The sequence below is a fragment of the Leptonotus elevatus genome, chromosome 9 (genome assembly GCF_054856555.1).
Source record: "Leptonotus elevatus isolate MCC_2025b chromosome 9, RoL_Lele_1.0, whole genome shotgun sequence".
In the NCBI taxonomy this organism is placed as follows: domain Eukaryota; kingdom Metazoa; phylum Chordata; class Actinopteri; order Syngnathiformes; family Syngnathidae; genus Leptonotus; species Leptonotus elevatus.
Window position 1 is genome coordinate 1,689,621 of NC_141247.1, and position 18,639 is coordinate 1,708,259.

Genomic DNA, 18,639 nt, shown 5'->3' on the forward strand with positions numbered 1-18,639 from the left:
AAATGAGTTGATGGTCAAATTGTGCTGAAATGATTTGCGTCGCGATCAGACGAGTTCACAGAAATGACAGATTGTGAGCCCCGCATTTCTTCTAACTATTTAATATCGTCATATCGCCCACCCCTAATACAATGTTACATGGGCGGATGGATGGACCAGGGAGTAAACCCTTTTCAAAATATCAAGCATTTTTATTGATCTTGTGGTTACTTGATTGACATGGTTTTTCCAATTGAGACAATCGCCCACAACAACACCCCAAAATTTTATATGAGGAACTCGTGAGATATCAATTCCGTTAATCAATATTTTAGCCTGTTCTTTTAGGTCGGGTTCGTTTTACAATGTAAAATCAATAAAACTCTCCACGCTTGAGATGTGTTAATTTTGTGGTAGTAAAATCCACATCTTGTAAAATGGTTGTTATATTTACACTGTGTAATTTCTCTCCTCAGGCTTTCAATACTCTGTCTACTGATGCTGCCAGATACAATGATCGCATTTCTCAAATGAATGTCCGACCCAAGAAAGAATGGACGCCTAAACCATGGCCTCCTAAGAGTAAGTATGTATATATACAGTGTAGGGCTGGGCGATATGGCCAAAAAATAAAACAAGTCATTCAGGACGATTATGATTGTAATCGGTTTTAATCTAACCCTACAAGCATTTATTTCAAGGTTGAATTTATTCAAAAATAATTTCTGTGCAAAATGTTCAGACATCAATAATGTATACTGATTTTAAATCAGTTTTAACATAAACTTAACATTCATAGTTTGTGCTTAAATGCCAGAATTAAGGTAGTTGGTAGCAATTGTAAACTTGTCTTGTAAACCACCCATCCAGCATTCTGCCACTTGTGCAAAATTAGAACTCACAAAAACATTTGGATGTAACAGAACATAAGAGCAACAGCTTTTAATAATCCAGAAGACACAACTCGATTTAACGATTTAGCAAATTTTCAATTATTAGATTTTTAAAATGACAACGTATTGAATTAATTCGATTTATTGCCCAGCCCTAATACAGTGTTTCCCACAGATTTGAAATCTACTTGAGTGGGTGGACTCCTTTGAGGGGTGTGTGTAAAATTTCCGGAAAAAAATTGTGCCATTTTGCATTTCTTATCCTGCATTCTAGTGAATTTTCTGAGTAAAAATGTTGTCACATTACTCAGTGACTCCATATTTTTTGCACTTATTTTATATTAAAATAACAATACAAATAAAATAAGGCTGTCATATCGGATTATAAGCGGAAAAAAATGTATCGGGACGGATCGGGCGTGAATACACAATCCCAACGCACAAACTGTGAGCATAAAGTGCACAAAGTGCTTTGCGGTGGTTAAAGAGAAAATATTATGGGATAATTCTGACTGAAATTACCTAACCTTACACAGAAGAAAGCAAAACAATGAAAAACATGGCTGGCTGCACGAAATGTTATTCAGAACAGGGGAGAGACTGATACTTCACATAGAATACTAGAGAGAGCAACAGTGATGCCTAGTGACTGGTCTTATTTGCAGAGACTGCACAGCCTATTTTCACAATGAATCTTTCGAGGCTTTTTAATGAAAAGCTCCATAGCCTCTTGGTAGGGGAAGTCCTGTAGTGCTGGTCCATTTATTGATATTCTGAGACACGCAGCCAGGTGCTCCCCCTCCAGGCAATTCCGCAGGTCAGTTTTGACCTGAAAACCATCAACAAAGTTAGCTAGCTAGACAGTTTGCCTTGTTTTTTCCAATTCACTTAGCATTCAATATGTCATATCGTATATAAAATTACTCTGTTGTTCAAATATAGCTAGTTCACCTGGACTCTTGCAGACTCGTACTCACACGCACACAGACAGCTACTGGTGGCTAGCTAACTGTAGGTAACTGCAGCTCCGAAACGAGCGCACCATAATATTGCGTGCGCATGCATGCTAAAATCAAACGGTAGCATGTGTGCTAAAACTTATGCTAGCAAACATTCTCCCTTGTGTTTTAAAAAGGCAACTGGAGCAAAGCGGTGATTCCGGTTGTACTTAATAATTCAACTATTTAACAATGTACTTGCGTTATTCGTTGCCGTGCAGCTCTTCAGACACTTTAACCCAGACGTCCACAATCCATTCACATACCGTGGCGTACCTTGTCCAGCCGGCGCTGCCTCCCAGTTTGTTTTGGTGGAGTATGTTCGCCTTCTCTCATTGATCGCTCCCATGCTTCTTGCATCTTTACTTTCAAAGCCCAGTTTCAATGACCAGTTGGAGTTCCTTCGTTAATCCTCCCGGAATGATGGCATGCCCCAACTTTTCTTGCTTCTTCCCCTTCCGAACCATGGATTCATTGATGTGGTATTATCTTGCGGCTGCTCTACTCCCATGTACAACCGCGTAACTGATAGCTTGCAGTTTAAATTGTGCCTCGTAAGCATGTCTCTGTGCTGATGCCATTTTCCGGAGTTTCTTAGCTAAACCGATGTTGTTTTGCACAATGCAAATACCGGCAGTATTTTGTTTTCCGTTCCTGCTCGGTCTCAGCCGGTGTTCGAGTCGTCTCCACGAATAGCGACCGGTGGCTGCACGACGCCAAAAAGGTGGGGTCCAAACGGGGTAGACGAAATGAAGTACAGAAGACAGGAGGTCACACTGCAATTTTGCATTTTAGTTTCTCTTTTTATTCACTTTCTCGTTCCATCTCCACATTCGAGTACATACAGCTGCAACTCTTGTCTGCCTTATCCCCTCCATCCGCCGCTGTACCTTTTAATACAAGGCAGCAGGCAACTAGCAACAAGCGGGAATCAGCCCACCAATCAGAAATGCGAGTTGGCACAGCAAAATTTGCCCCAAGGGTTGTCTTGAAGGAAAATTTCTCCGGAACTCAGTACACATATAAGACAATTTTAAGACTTTTAAGTGTGCCTTATAGTCTTGAAAACACGTAAAATTTTCTAGAAAACTTCTTGGGCGGCGGTCAGTTTACTTGGGCGGCCCACCCAAGTATTAACATGGTGTGGGAATGGCTGATATATCCCATATATACCGTATTTTCCCTACTATAAATCACACTTTTTTTTCATAGGTTTGCTGTTCCTGCGACTTATACTCTGAAGCGACTTATACTTGTACATGAAAAAAAATACACCGGGGGGATATAATTTAGAGAGCACTCTAGACATACTATATGGCTCTGATACTATATAATATTCTATGTACTGTAATACCGTATTTTCAGGACCATAAGGTATTAAAAGGTGCAGTCTCAGTTATGGTTTGTATTTCTGTATTTAACACATTCATAAGGCCCACTGTGATTTTGGGCGCAAGCAAGTTAATACATACGCTAGCATGCTTTCACGCTAAAATATACGCTAGCAAAACTGAGTTCGGTTGTACATTGTATTAACAATGTAAACAGTGAGTTTGGTTGTACTTGAAGTATTTAACAATGTATCTGAAATGAACAGCTGGGCAAGTCCTCCATCAAACACGCGAGGTTCCCTCTCGTCATTGTTAGAGTCTTGTTACTGTGCGGCTCCTCAGAAATTATGCCGGGTTTTGTGAAAGCTCGAACAACAGTGCAAGCAGACACGTAAAGCCCAAGCATGCACAATCTATTCACAATTTGTGGCACAAATCTCTTGGCGCTGCCTCCCAGTCTAATCACCATAAGTGTCAGTTTCAGCGAAAGCACCAAGACGTAATTTTTCAGTTGAATTTTTCGGGTTCTCATCAGAACCTGCCAGACTGCCAGTCCCCAACCAGGGCCACATTTCCTGTATATAAGCAATGTGTCCGCGGAAATGCTCCCACACAGTCAGTCAAGCGGATCAGCGCTTACCAAAGTCGCACAACAATTCGTATTAGGCGCACTTTTGATTTTTGAGAAAATGTAAGACTTTTAAGTGTGCATTTTGGCCGTGAAAATACGGTACATAATGCGACTAATACTCGACTAGATGCAATTTATGTACGTTTTTTTTCTTCTACCGAATTTACGCATTTTTGGCCTAGTGCGACTTGTACTCCAGAGGGATTTAGTCTGGAAAATACGATATATCTCCCTTCATGGGGTATACCAGGGCTGGAAATTGCCAGCATCCTAACAATACAACACGTATCACGTATCACGAATCACAATACAGGGGTCACAATACAATATGCTGGGCTGTCACTTCCAGAACAATTTGTCGAATTTCCATATTTTTAACCTTTTGCCATTACACTATCGTGGGACCCAGTTACCGCAGTATATCTTCTATTTCATTAATGGCAATGACTGTATACTAACCTCACATGGCAATTTAATAGTGCTAATGAAATTAAGGCTTCAAAGAATAAATCGATCCAAAAAAATATAAAAGCTACTTAGCAGTTCTATTCGAATGATTATCATGCACATTGAACACATACTATTTTATAAGCAAAGGCAGCAATCCCCAAACTTTTTTTAGTGCCACTAACTACCCATTTTCATGTTAAGTCAAGAACAAAAATAAAAAGCCATAGGGGTGTTAAAAAAAAATTGTTTTGGCAATATATCAAAATATTACAACGCACAATTCTCGTATTGATTCAATATGCAGCCAAATCGATTTTTAAACATTATTTTTTTTATGGAACTATTCAACAAAGCGTCTTACTTAGGGTTAGGGTTCACACTTAAATCATGGAAGAATGTTATCCATCCATACATCCATTTTCTTAACCGCTTGTCCTCACAAGGGTCGCGGGGGGCGCTGGAGCCTATCCCAGCTGGCATCGGGCAGTAGGCGGGGTACGCCCTGAACTGGTTGCCAGCCAATCGCAGGGCAGGAAGAATGTTATATTAATTACAAATTTATTTCAATGCTGTTCAAACATGAAACAGATTACAACCCGTTTGTTAAATACAGTGGCTCACAGTTATAAGCTTGAAGTACATTTTCATGCAAATCTTAGTGTACATGTACAAGTTTACTGATTAGTATTTTCAAAATTTGAGTTAAAAAAAAAAACTACGCAGTAATTCACTTATATATTCGTATCGGGAATAATAGGTATCGAATTGAATCGTGATACGGATCGAATCGCAAGGTACTAGGCAATTCACACCCCTAAAAAGCAATGATTAAAAATATCACCCACCATTAGTTACACACCACATTTTCAACACGTACTACTACAGTAGCGACTGAGACCGACTTGAGCTGGGTGAATGAGAATAGCCACAGCAGTGTCATTGTGTTTGTTAGTCTATGATAAACAGTGACGTGCAGTGAGTTCTAGGTTTAGGTAGGCAGGCAGTCGCAAATTTAGAAGCACACACCAATTACCAATTACAAATTGGTGTGTCGGCAGGTGAGTGTACAATGCATCCTCGGGTGACCATATTTTCATTTCCAAAAAAAAGAGGACAATCGGCCCGACCTCGAGATACTTAAATGATACTGTTTACTCCAAGATGCCATACATTCAAACTATTTTAACATATGCCTCCTCTGTATGGGTAGAAAATAAAACAAAAAAACATTGCTCTCTTTTGAAGTCTTACATTTTTTGCTCTGCAATCTTAAAAAAAAAAAAGTTTTTTACTTCGGGCGGGTTTCGTACCCATCGCCTCCGGTGCAGCAGCACAACATTTGTCACTCAGTTCTGGGCCACCGTCACAGCCAGTGACCACAGTCTGCCAGCCACGGTTGCAGTGCACTCCACCTCCCATTTGCCACACAACAAAAAACGGGACAGTTTAATTCATTTATAATACCTGTCCGGAATTTTTTTTATAAAGTTGATATCTCCCTATAAAACAGCCTAATTCTTCACAAAATCAAGTTAGCAATAGCAATGCCAAACATCATGTGAAGTGAAACAGACAGTTAATCAAAGGACAACCACAAAGCCAATCTTTTATATTCTCTCCAGAGTGGCGTCATCTTACCGCCGTACTGTGCACTATTGTGTTTTGAAATCACGAATGCACTGTGCAAACGTACGTTCTCATAGGAATAATACAGCGACGTAAAAAGGCTGCGTAGCGATCTGCCTATATTGGGAAACTGACTATGCATGTGCGAACACACATCACTACAGGAGAATAATTTTTGTAGCATTTTTGCATGCAGGCAGGACTATTACAAAAGAAAGGACAAAAATAGCAGCATAAATAGACCCAAATAAAAATCCACGATAAAGTGAATCCGCAATATGTGAACCGCGAACCACTGTAATTTAATAGAACTCAATAGCAACTTTCTTCTGTTCTTATTTATGCACGGCACCAAACTGCCCCTAAGAGACCAAAACGCGCAGGAACACCCAGTATTTTTTTCAATTTCTATTTTAGTATATTCTTATTTTACTTTCTTACTAATTTAATTTCTTTCACGTTTGAAGCTGAGTTTTTGAAGCTATGATCAAAGTTTTGAGTAGATGAGTATTAGTAGTTGAAAAAATATAAAGTTTTAAAATCGATAAATAATCTTTTTTTTTTTATATAGTTATTTGAACTCAATCAAAAATAATCTGGATTATTATTCTTTCCATCATTGTCCAGCCCTATCTGAAACCTTTGCTGTAGGAAAGAAAATCCACCAAAAGCTATTCTTTTATATTTTATATGCAGGAAAAGCCTAGGGTACTGTTTTTCTCTCTCTCCAGTATTTCATAAAAACATGCCATATATTAACATCACAGTATTTTGAATATGTTTGTTTTTTCTAAATGGATAATATGGCCATTTGTCTCTTGTTTGCAGGCCGCGGCGTTGAAAATGGTTAACTGATTTGAATGAGAATCCTGTTAATTTATTAACATTTCCGGATGACTTGCAGTGAATTCACAGATCTTGTCTCAAAGAAACTTTGGTTCTTGTTCTTGTCAAAGTCCTTCTAATATTTTCCAAACATTTTGTTTTTCATGTAACAACGTGAAATTAAATGTTAACACCTGCTTTGTGAATTAGATCCTTTATCACATGTTTAATGAAGAAACCATACCCTATTGTGATCATCCTCTAAATTTATTTTACCCTGTATTCTCACTCCCCTTAATTCTTGAAAGAGGAAGTCAAGCCCCACAAATATTTTCAATAATGTGTTTGATGCACCCCCACTAAACTTAACATGGCATTCTGATTAACATATATGTGTATATGGAATATGATTAAGCAGCAAAATCCACTTCTTTAAATAAAATCTCAGGGGGCGGCCCTTTTGCCACTTGCTGTTGACTGCAAATGACATCACAGTGCCTCCGTCTGTGTTAAAGGAATACAAGACATATGAAAAACTAACCAGCTATTCTGTGAAATGGTCAATTTCAACTCTTCCCTGAAAAAGTTGTCAATTTATGTTGAGCGATTATGATTTTATAGCACTTTTTATGAATATTTTTGCATTAAGTACAGTTTCGGCCATTTTGGACAGTCACGTGATCATCGTGACGTGTCGCGTGCGTAAAGCACGCATATATGACATGGCCGCTAATGACAACAAAGCCACTCACGAGGAATTATTGCGTCCCGTGGCGGAAAAAGAAGCACTACAGCCATGGAGGACTTGCCAAATATTTGTATCCAGCCAAAAGACAGATGAAAGTGGCCAACTCATTCAGCTGGCCGGCTCATAGCAAGTCGAAGTTGGGGACTACAGGTTGCATGTTACAGAGGCTCAAATTACCAGTCAAGTCACCATTGACATTGTTAACTCTGGAAATGTAATTTGTGGACGGGCCATAACCTGGACTGTAAATTGAAATGAACGAAGGTGGCTTTCGTTTACGCACGGGATACGTCATCACGATCACGTGACCAGGATAATGGCGTTCACCACAGTATAGTCTTATTTTGATAATTAATCAGTTTAAAATAAAATAAAAGGGAATAAAATGCCAGAGATATTTGCACTTGCAGGACAGATTGAAACCACATTCGGGAGGTGGTTTCATATCCGATTTGTACAGGATGCAGACAGATCGGATTTGACTGTTTGCGACATCACTCTGTGTGCAAAAACCCAACACGCCAGGGCTGTCAGTATCCCATCGGTTTGCTGCTCGACTGGTTCCACGCATGCTACGGCAGTCAAACCCCAGGACGGCTCCACTCCTCCATTGGCTCCTCACGCGCAACCGGAAATACATTGACAGTTTACGTTACTTACACAAACGCTAAAGGCTGAAAGCAGCAAATGATTGCCCGGTCGTAGCTAGGGATGAAACGGTAATGGCAATATTGTGATAATGCGATATTAAAACCGACAAAATATCATCGTCGTCATGCCACGGTATAAAAAGCAGCACATCTGTTAAAAATGTCAGGTTGATTTCCATTTAAGCTTAAGCGTTTGCGAGGAATGGGCAGTGCGGAAGGGTAAAAACACTACACGTGCTGTGCGATGCCTCCATTCGACATTGTTGCTACAGCAACCTGTCATATGAGTCAATAATAATGTGGTCTAGTCTGAACAGGGCTAGATCGGATTTGGGCACTTGCTAAAAACAGTGTGGACAGTCAGCCCTAAAAATTGGATTTGAGGAAGAACTCGATTGGAATTAGACATGCTAGCGGACTAGCAGTCTGAACGCAGCCTAAGTGCTCAGTTAACGACCGAGACGGCTCACCTGTTTGCTGTGTTTGGTCATGTGACACTATCAAGCTGAACCCGTAGGCGGTGTGATGTAATTTTCAGTCAACAGCAAGTGGAAAAATGGTAGCCCTATGAGATGGATAAAAACAGGTGGATTTTGCTGTTGAATTAATCTTACATTCCATTATTCTTTAGACTAGGGGCACCGCATAGAACATATGAATGTTAATAAAAAAATTTTTTACTTGACTTCCCTTTTAATATCAATCTTTAACTCTTTGACTGCCATAAACGTTATAAAACGTTTAGCATAAACCTAGGGAAGGGCGCCGAGGACGTTAAAAGACGTCCCCTATGTTTTTTTTGTTTTTTTTGAAAACGGGTGCAGGAAAGCCTTGGGCAGCTGTGCTGAAAGTATCAGGCAGATCTGATTAGTAAAAGACTCGTTTTGGCCCCTAGAGGGCAGCGATGACTCTCTTTGCACAAGGTTGGATGGGCCGCCCACCGTGGGCGTCAGTAGAAGACGTGAGGCGGACCTAGAGTGTTGAGGAGACAATGGCTGATCAAGCCACAATGGCTTGACCAAGCAACCGGTTGCAAGCAGCTCACGCTTGCGCATTTTTTTCAAAGACGGAAAGCATCAATCAATACTAAAAAGCGCATTGATGTCGACGATGATGATGACTCCGAGCTTGACGCCAAAGTTGGAAGCCTTGACGCGACTGTTATGATCACGTAGTAAGCCTCACCGGCTAAGCGCGGCTAGCGCTGCTAAGGCCGGAAAACGCGCACAATAGCCGACCGGGTACTTCTACACAATCGGACATTCGATCGGGCGATGGAGAGTTGGCATCGACCAATGCAGATTGATGATGATGATGATGATGACTCCGAGCTTGACGCCAAAGTTGGAAGCCTTGACGCGACTGTTATGATCACGTAGTAAGCCTCACCGGCTAAGCGCGGCTAGCGCGGCTACCGCTGCTAAGGCCGGAAAACGCGCACAATAGCCGACCGGACATTCGATCGGACAATGAAGAGTACCCCGAGTCCAATGCATATTCATCGGAGGAGCGGGTACAGTCTGATCACGGAGAAGACACTGTTTCTGGACTACGATGCCACCATGAATGGAGTGGATAAAATGGATCAGAACATCTCTTACAACCCGGTGTAGCAACTGAAGGACACGAGGAAGCGAGACGTAACGAAACCGTAGCATGATCCTGATATTAGACTTGATGGCAACACACACTGCAGTATATACTTGCTATTCCCCGGAAAAAACGGCCTGCAAGAAAGTGGAGCACGCGAAGAGGCAATCTGTTGTGCAAATGCGGTTGCGTCTCCTTGCACGCAGGAGAGTGTTACAAAAAGAAAAACTGTCGTTGAAACATCCACATATTTGTAAATAGCACCACAGTTGCACACATTTGTAAATAGTTTGCCAAATTGTTGTCAAATTGTTACACTGTTGAATGTAAATAAACGTATTTTGCTATCAAAAAACACTTTTTCATTCTTGGTGGTAGTGTTTTATAGAAGTAAAGCACTATTTAGGTGTTTGTGGCATCATTCATGGACAAAAAGAAGTGTAAAATTCACTAGAATGCATGAAATAATATTGTTTCACTAAAAGCTTGATTTCTCCGTATTTTGGTCCAAAACAGGCGAAATTGGGTCAAACTAACCATTTTCTATTGTTGATTACTAAAGAACGGAATAAGGTAGAAACAAACTTTTTTTTTCTGATGAAAGATGAAAGTCCAATCTTTCATTTGGTAGTGTGTTTCCATAGTCCAAACAGAACATTTTCTGTGGACCTTGAAAGATCAGTCAAAATGCTTAAATCGGCTGGCACTGATGGCATCCCTTTTCTGAAAACGTCTGGCAGTCAAAGAGTTAAAAATAAAAAAAATCCACTGGAGCATTTTGTTGATACAATATCTCCGCTCTATTTGTGCCGGCCGTGGCTCAGGGTGTAGAGACGGTCGTTCAGTAACCAGAAGGTCGTCTGTTCGATCCCCGCTCTCCCCAAGTCATGTGTCCTTGGGCAAGGCACACATAAATTGCCTCCAGTGCTACTCACACTGGTGTATGGAAGGTGCAAATATTTGGTGGTGGTCGGAGGGGCCGTAGGCGCACACTGGCAGCCACGCTTCCGTCAGCATGCCCCAGGGCAGCTGTGGCTACTTAAGTAGCTTACCGCCACCACAGTGTCAATGTGTGAGTGTACAAATAATGCAACCACTGTGGAGCATCTTTGAGTATCTGATTAGATAGAAAAGCGCGATATAAATCCAATGCATTATTATTATTATTTCAAATGTTTAGCATTGGTGATCATTTCCTCAGCACTTTTATATCAAAATCACTTAACACAAAACCAAGCGCAAATTCTTTTGCTTTGTGGTTAAGGTTTGAATTTAAATTTAACTATTTGTCTCAATTCCTTTTTCTTTTTTTTATTACAAAAAGGCAAATAGGCTGTTAGGGATGTAACGATACATTGGAAATCTACGCAATGTTAACTGTTATGCAGTTTTTCATTGTTTCTTTGGACCCTTTTTGGGGAGGGGACATGTTTTGCGGATATTTGTAGACTCCAGTGAAAACTTGGGCCCTATTCACATGGAAGCAAAACCGGCTTCGTTCAACAACAACAAAATCTCGTAGACACAGAAACGTTTCAAGAACATGCGTGTGTGTCCAAAAGAAGATGCTGAGGACATTTAACGGCTGTAATGTATGCCAAGTCTGGAGTGGCGCTGTAGCGCAGCCACAAGGAGTTAACGGAAAGCGCAGAAGAAGAATCAGCGAAGAAGACAAACCACTGAATAGCCAATAGGCCAAGACTTTTGAAGCCGCAAGGCCGCCATATTACTCCTTCCAAGAACCGTTTCTCGGTATACGGCTTTCTACATTTACAGTATCAAAATTGGAGAACATTGGAGACAGTACTTAGTAGAAACAGCATGATTTATGATGTTTTAAATTTGTTAAACATAAGCAAGAGGACTTCAGACATTTTACAACTTGCCTTAAATACATGTATAAATTCTATGCTTAATGGTGTTTACAGGAGGAAACTTGTATATTTTTACAGCCATTTTCACTGAAGCAATCCCCTTGGCTCCTAGCTGTTTTACTGGATTCTGACTGATTTTGCAAGGCCCACAGAATATTATGTTCTATTGCTATAAAAACATGGAAACGACCAAAAGAAAGATTAGTCTCTTCTTTCATCAGGAAAAAAAGTACATTTCTATCTGTTTCTGGTTTGCAGCAATTAACATTAGAATATAGCTAAGTTTCATCATTATTCAAAAGTCTGTTTAGAACTGTGGGTAAATCAGCTTGTTTGCAACATGGCCCTGGTTGATCTCCTATACTCTGCTGCCACCTGCTGGCCGTTTTTGTAATTACTACAATTGCTTCACCCATTCTCTGCAGTTCAGAGGCTTCATCAAAGCCTTTTGTATGCTGTAGCATAAAAAAACCATAACAACGTACAAATACGTCTTTGGGACACGTAAACATTTAAAATATAACATTTATACATTTTTGGAGCAAATTAGTTAAAGTCAATATTTACATGAAAATACTTAGTGCGGTAATTTTTAAAAACATATTTGAGCTACCCGGAAGAGCCAGAACCAATATTTTGTGTTTCCGCACGGACATTCATTGCTGACAGACGGCAGAGCGAAGCTAATTCAAACCTAAACACGGAAATGTTACGCGCCTGATGGCGACCTACTCGATGGACGTCAGTTGCTGGAGGTAACAACAACACAACTTTAAATGACTTTAAAATGGCTGTGGAAAATTTATGAAAAAGAAGGTGTGCTCCGGACGAGGCACGAAACGATGTTGGTCGCTTACAACGTAACTCCTTGTATATGTCTAATGTTTACATTAACGTATTGTTTATAGAGTAGTCTGCTCACGAGATGGGAGGAGTAAGATGGCCACCCTGTCGCTTCAACGGCTTGCACTGCCGTGTATGGGGCTATCCAGTAATATATACAGATCAGCGAGACAAACACAGGAGAAGTGACAATGGCGGGTGATGCAAAATATTTTGCTGTAAAAGCGTAAGAAAGCTAAGAAGGTTGCGCAAAACGACTACGACACGGCTATCCGCCATTGTTGTTGCCAGACTGGCGGTTCGTGCGCAGTCACGCGAGAATTGGATCATACACCATCAAACTACAACAATGCGTCGTCATCGAGCTGCGACTTCTATGTCATCACTAGAGGAGTATTCTGCACATGCTGTCCACATTGGAACGTGCGCGTTTTGAAATCTTTTCACTCTTATTAGTCCAGTAGAGGGCCTCATTCTTACACTTGCTGACCAGACATCTCTGTCATATGATTGAATTTGTTTTTATTCATGTCAAACAAGCACAGCAATAAAAACATAATAAAGGAAAGAAAAAAGCACAATATGATTCAAGATGCAAGTTTGAGAAGGGGCAAGTTAGCCCCCCCCCCCATTACATAATTTTAACTCAGAGTCTATAAAGAATACACAAGTATTTCAATACATTTTAGAAGATTACAAAGTTTAAGGACAAACCTTATTGAGAAGAAAAATATCTAAGGTGTTAATTTATTAATTAAAGAAATGTTTCAGTCATAAATGGTCAAATAAAAAGGCTTTGAAGAGGGGAAAATTTTGGATATGGGATTTTTTATTTTTTAAAGGAAAACAACCAACGTCTTATTATTAGGGCCATATCGCCCAGCCTGAAGTTGTTTGTGGTCTGCTGACTTTGCCAATATAAGCTCATGAGGTCTATCATTAGTATCATTGGTGATTTATTTTGTGTTCAATAATGTGAGTTAATTTTTGGAGCACAAGTCTGTGTTTTGCATTAATGATTACATGTTAGAGCAGGGATGGGCATGATGAGTCCTGCATGTTTTGGATGTTTCCCTTCTCCAGCATACCTGATCAGCTCATCAGCAAACTCTGCATAAGCCTGTTAACGTCCTGTTGATTGGAATTAGCTTGTGTTGGAAGAGGGAAACCTCCAAAACCTGCAGGACCCCGGCCATCAAGGACCGAGTTTACCCACCTCTGTGTTAGAGGGATTTTCACTTCAAAAGTAAAGATGTACAGTGTTCCCATGTTTTCGTGGGATTAGGTTCCAAAAAAATATACGCAACAAATAAAATCTGCGAATTAGTTCCCTTTATGTTTTACATTTATTATAAATGTTTTAAGGCTCTAAAACCCCTCCCCACACAGTTTATACACTTTTCTTATCAAGGCATTTACATTTTCTCACATTTCTCTATTGTTTAAACATTCTCAATGTTCAAGCCTTCCTAAATTTGATAAAATAGGTACATTACTGTAAAAAAAAAAGTGCATGCAAAATTGCACTTAAAAAAAGCTACGAAACAGTGAGGCCGCGAAAAGTGAACCGCACTATAGCGAGGGAATACTGTACATCGTAACTGAGCTGTTAAGTGTTTTTCCTCACTAACCAAATCACTTACAGAGAACCTGACAGCTTGGTAATTAGATGGTAAGAAATGAGATTTAGCTTCTACCCTTTGTCATCTCATTTACCAACCGCTATAGTTTATTTTCCTTCCATGCCTTGTATCCTTTCTGTTTGCATGTGGTGTTTGTACTGTGAAATTTGTTGTCACTGAAATTATATTCAGGTTTGGAAAGTATATTCTTGAATCGGAAAATTGATACAAGCAAATTTCAGCTCTACTGCTTGTTTCTCTTCTCATTCAACTTTTTATTGGTTTCAGTTGGACATTGCCCCACATATCATACAAACCAAATAATTTAAAGTTACTACAGTGTGCAATTATAGATTTAATGGGGAAAGCAAAACCGTGTTTCCATCACTTTCTTTCAGGTCTAAATAATGTTTTGGCAATGTTAAAGTTAGTTTAAACAAATCTAATTCTTTGCCATTTGGCTGTGCCTTCCAAAATTGATAAATGCTGATGTTTCAATTCATTTTACCAATCTAGTTATCTTGGTATATTATTTATCAATTTCTTTGAAGGCTTTAGTGCCTTCAATTAATAAATTTTTACAGGACATGAAAAGTTGGATGGAAACAAGATACTTTTTTTTTTTTTTTACAAGGCTACTTTCCAAATGACTATAACATTTGATCTTAAAACGGTATTCAGCATGTAATTAGCTTTATTCATTGGCTTACAGGTATTATTGAAACCAGCATGTCCAGATTCAATGATTAGACTAGCCACCCCGTTTCTTTCAGTGAGGCTGTTTGGCAGATTCCTTGAGAAATCATTTCAAATAGTTATGAAATATGCTAGAAATGTGTGCTCATTAAGAGTATTCTGCTGCCTAATACCCATGTTTTTGTGTTGTAGAATATGAAGAGGAACCAGTGGAAGAAGCCAGTGAAGTAGCAGCTGTTGACAGTGAGTCAGAGACTGTAGTGGAAGTTGAGGAAATAATTGTCGAGAGTGCTGAGGTTGTTGCTGAGATGGCAGAAGAGATTGCAGTGGTCATACAGCAAGTGGAGGTCATTGCAGACGAAGTGATCAAAGTGGCCGAAGTTGTTGAGGAGACTGCACATGCCGTCACAAAACATGTCCCCACTGAGGACCCTGAAAGTAATGGTATGACTTCCTCACTTACGGAGGCCACAGCTACCTCTGAGGCCTAAGGTCTCTTCAAATTCACAAGGGGACACACATTCTCACATAAGTTAGGCTTAATGGCTGCTAAAAGGTTGTACTGTTGTGAAAAAATAAATAAACAGTACATCTGGAGAGTATTCACAGCGCTTCACTTTCTTCATTTTCTGTTAGACTTATTCTTTAATGGAATAAAGAAAACTTTTTTTGTTACATTACTATGTCTGCTTTGCTTAAGTATAAAGTTTAATAAACAGACAAGGAGGGAAGACAAGAGATTTAAATTATTTTTACTCGTGAGGAGAACCAGACAAAGATGTACTCAGTTACAATCTCCTTTCCGCTCTGAAGCACATTCTGCCCAGGCCTCTTTTTATTGGGTATTCACTAGTTACATAGCGGTTGCTGTTCTAAAGTGGGAGGGGAAACACACAGCAGCAACCTTCAAGGATATGAGTCATTATACAGATAATAATACAAACGTGTCTTTCTTTGGCGCTGAAGGTTTCAACAGTTAAACAGTTCATTCGCAGTGTTTCAGCCGCTATCTTGTAATAAGGCACAGTTCCTGTTTTCCAGCTGCAGGAGCAGCATAAGCATAATTTATGTGCATTTATTCTAACGCACTCTGAGACACACTCAGAGAACTGAGACACCCTACACGGGGCCTATTACGTCACAACAGTAACCGGAAACAGCACAGATGTGCGACTTACGGAAGTCCCGCCTCCTCCATGTAGTATAAACTACACAAGTCCTGAATTTTTCCCATTTTTTTTCGAGCATGGGAAAACTAGTGTTAAGTGCTCCTTTTATATTTTTGCTAGTTTTTATTATTATTGTTATATTACTATTATTATCATTTATGTTCAAATTGAACATTGAAAAAAAAAAAGTATTTATGGATGAATTTCTAATCGTGAAATAATTTTGAAATAAAATGTGGAAAAAGTGAAGCACTGTGAATACTTGGTGAATGAACCGTGTAACCATTCATCCATTATCTGTACCGCTTATGCTTACCAGAGATATGTATCATCTAATTATTGAAGTGTGTTAAAACAGTGAATCCCTAGTTCTCGGCCTAAAAATTGCTATTTTTTAAGTGTAAATAATGCTGAATGATAATGGCAAATACAGTACTAATAAATAATAATAAAAGACACCTCCTGTACAGATCACATGACTTAAAGCTGTAGGATGTAAGCTTAGTTGCAGTTATGGGTGAAATAAATGTGATCACATGAAATGCAAGCATTGAAGTAGTTTTACTTTGCAAGGTAAATAACATAATTGTATTGGTTTTTTTTTAATGCCTGCTGTGTATTTACCCGCCAAAAGTGTGTTTCTTTACTTGTCAATACAATTAATGTAATTACTGCAACTATTTTCTCCTGAACTAAAGTCTCAATGTTGTGTTCAATTCAACCTTTCAATATGTAACCATATTTATTTTTGCATATGCTAGGGATGTAAGGACATCCAAACATCATGATACGATATAACGATGTGAAGGTCACAATACGATAATTATCACAATATTGTGGGGATGTTAGCGATATAAAAAAGGTCCCTATATTGTAAAAAATTTAGCTCATATGGAAAAAAACAATACAGAATTGTGCATTTGTACATAACTGCAATGCATATAAACAACCTACAATCTCTAATAACACTTAATATTGATGCACTTACTTGCTAATGCACGCACACATAGAGTAACTCCACATTTTGACTCTGTTCACAAGCATATTATGTTACCCTTCATCTGACCATTAGCGTGGGTTTTAAACTTAGAAGGGCCAAAAATGGCCTTGTGAAAATTTAACTGCACAAAAAAAAACTAGCCACCGGAGGTTGCTAGAACTGCACAAATGGAAGTCAACCCGACTTTTTTTTTTAACAGATGTGCTTTTTCTTAATATCGTGACATGACGACGATGATATTGTGGCAGTTGTGATTGTGATCACAACATTGCCGTTATCATTACATCCCTATAAGCTGCATCATGAGCACTGTAAACAGTTATCTATAATTGAGCCATGAAATAAAGCTGCTATCCAATTAAGGATGACTACTTCTGTCATTAATTTGTCCAAATTTATTTACTTACGTTTTTTTCATGATGGTATTGTGTCCAAGGGCGTCAGAGGTAGCTAGGGTCAAAATTTTGATCGCAGAATAAAATGTTGTCCATTGAAGGTTTCAGTTAAAACTTGAGCGTCATTGATGTTGGGATGGCTGGACTTTATTTTGCAGTGGTGCTGACAGCTTCTCCTATGCAGGAGAAAACTGAAGTAGAGCAAGAAATGGTGGCTGCTGCTGAAATTGTTGATGAAGCAGCAGTCAAAGATGTACTGCTGCCCCCAGATGTAATGGAATCTGTTGAGACTGCATCAGCAATGGTGGATGAGGAGGCAGCCCCAACACCAGTGGAGGCTGTATTGGCAGTTGAAAAAGCTTCAACACAAGTGGTCGAGGACGTCCATACCCAATTAGAGCCTGCACAAGTAGTTGAGGAGGCCCCAACACCATTGGAGGTTACACTCGCAGTTGATGAGGCGCCAACACATGGAGAAGTCACACCAGCAGCAGAGGAATCCTTAACACCAGAGGATTTCGCACTGGTAGTTGAAGAGTCCTCAATGCAAGTAGAGGTTGTACCAGCAGTAGAGGAGTCGCCAGTGGTTGAGGAAGTGCACAGGCCTGTAGCGGCTGAGGAGACCTTCGTGTTTGTTGAGGCTGCACCAGTAGTTGAGGAGACCCCAACGCTTATATTAATGACACATGCTCATGAGGATGATCCATTACTGATAAAGGATGTACCAGTGGTTGACAAGGCTTCAGCACCTGTAGAGTGTTTAACAGCAACTGAAGATGTTCTGCCCCCAACTGTACCTGCACAAGTGGTTAAAGAGGCCCCAAACACTGTAGTGGCAGAAGAAGCTTTGCCACAAGTGGATTCTACCTCAGCAATTGAAGAAACTACATCTGTGGTTCAGGAATCCCCTACAATAGTACAGGCGTCACCAGTAGACGAAGAGACGACGGAACCACTTACAGATGAAACCGCAGTTGAGGAGGTTGCTCCAGCAGAAGTACCAAGTGTTGACTTGGATACCTCCATGGTAGAAGTAGTAACACCATCTCTAGGGGAGGCTCTAGAAAAAGATCCCAAGCAAGAGTACATAGTTGTGGTTTTGGAAGGAACACATAAGCCAGATAGGTCTCCCAAAGTGCTAGGAGTGGCCCCAATGAGTGGAAGAATCATCCCAGCACCAGAAGATGAGGTACACAAGTTTGTATAGCATTGACCATTCATATTTGATGAAGTGCAGTAAGTTTGAAATTGTTTGACGTCACTCAATGGGATGGGGGGGGGGTGGGGTTCTGGCACTTAAATGTGCTTACATGGTCAAA

The 18,639-nt window shown here is 39.8% G+C and overlaps 1 protein-coding gene across 1 annotated transcript in view; it reads left to right on the forward strand.

Moving 5' to 3' along the window:
• The window catches only part of mgarpa (mitochondria localized glutamic acid rich protein a), an 88,204-nt gene that overhangs the window by 66,379 nt on the left and 3,186 nt on the right, over positions 1 to 18,639 (forward strand). The window contains exons 3-5 of the mRNA XM_086084559.1: positions 456 to 561; positions 14,949 to 15,200; positions 17,479 to 18,509. Of these exons, the coding sequence (XP_085940685.1) occupies positions 456 to 561; positions 14,949 to 15,200; positions 17,479 to 18,509 (1,389 nt within the window). The remainder of the gene's footprint in view (positions 1 to 455; positions 562 to 14,948; positions 15,201 to 17,478; positions 18,510 to 18,639) is intronic.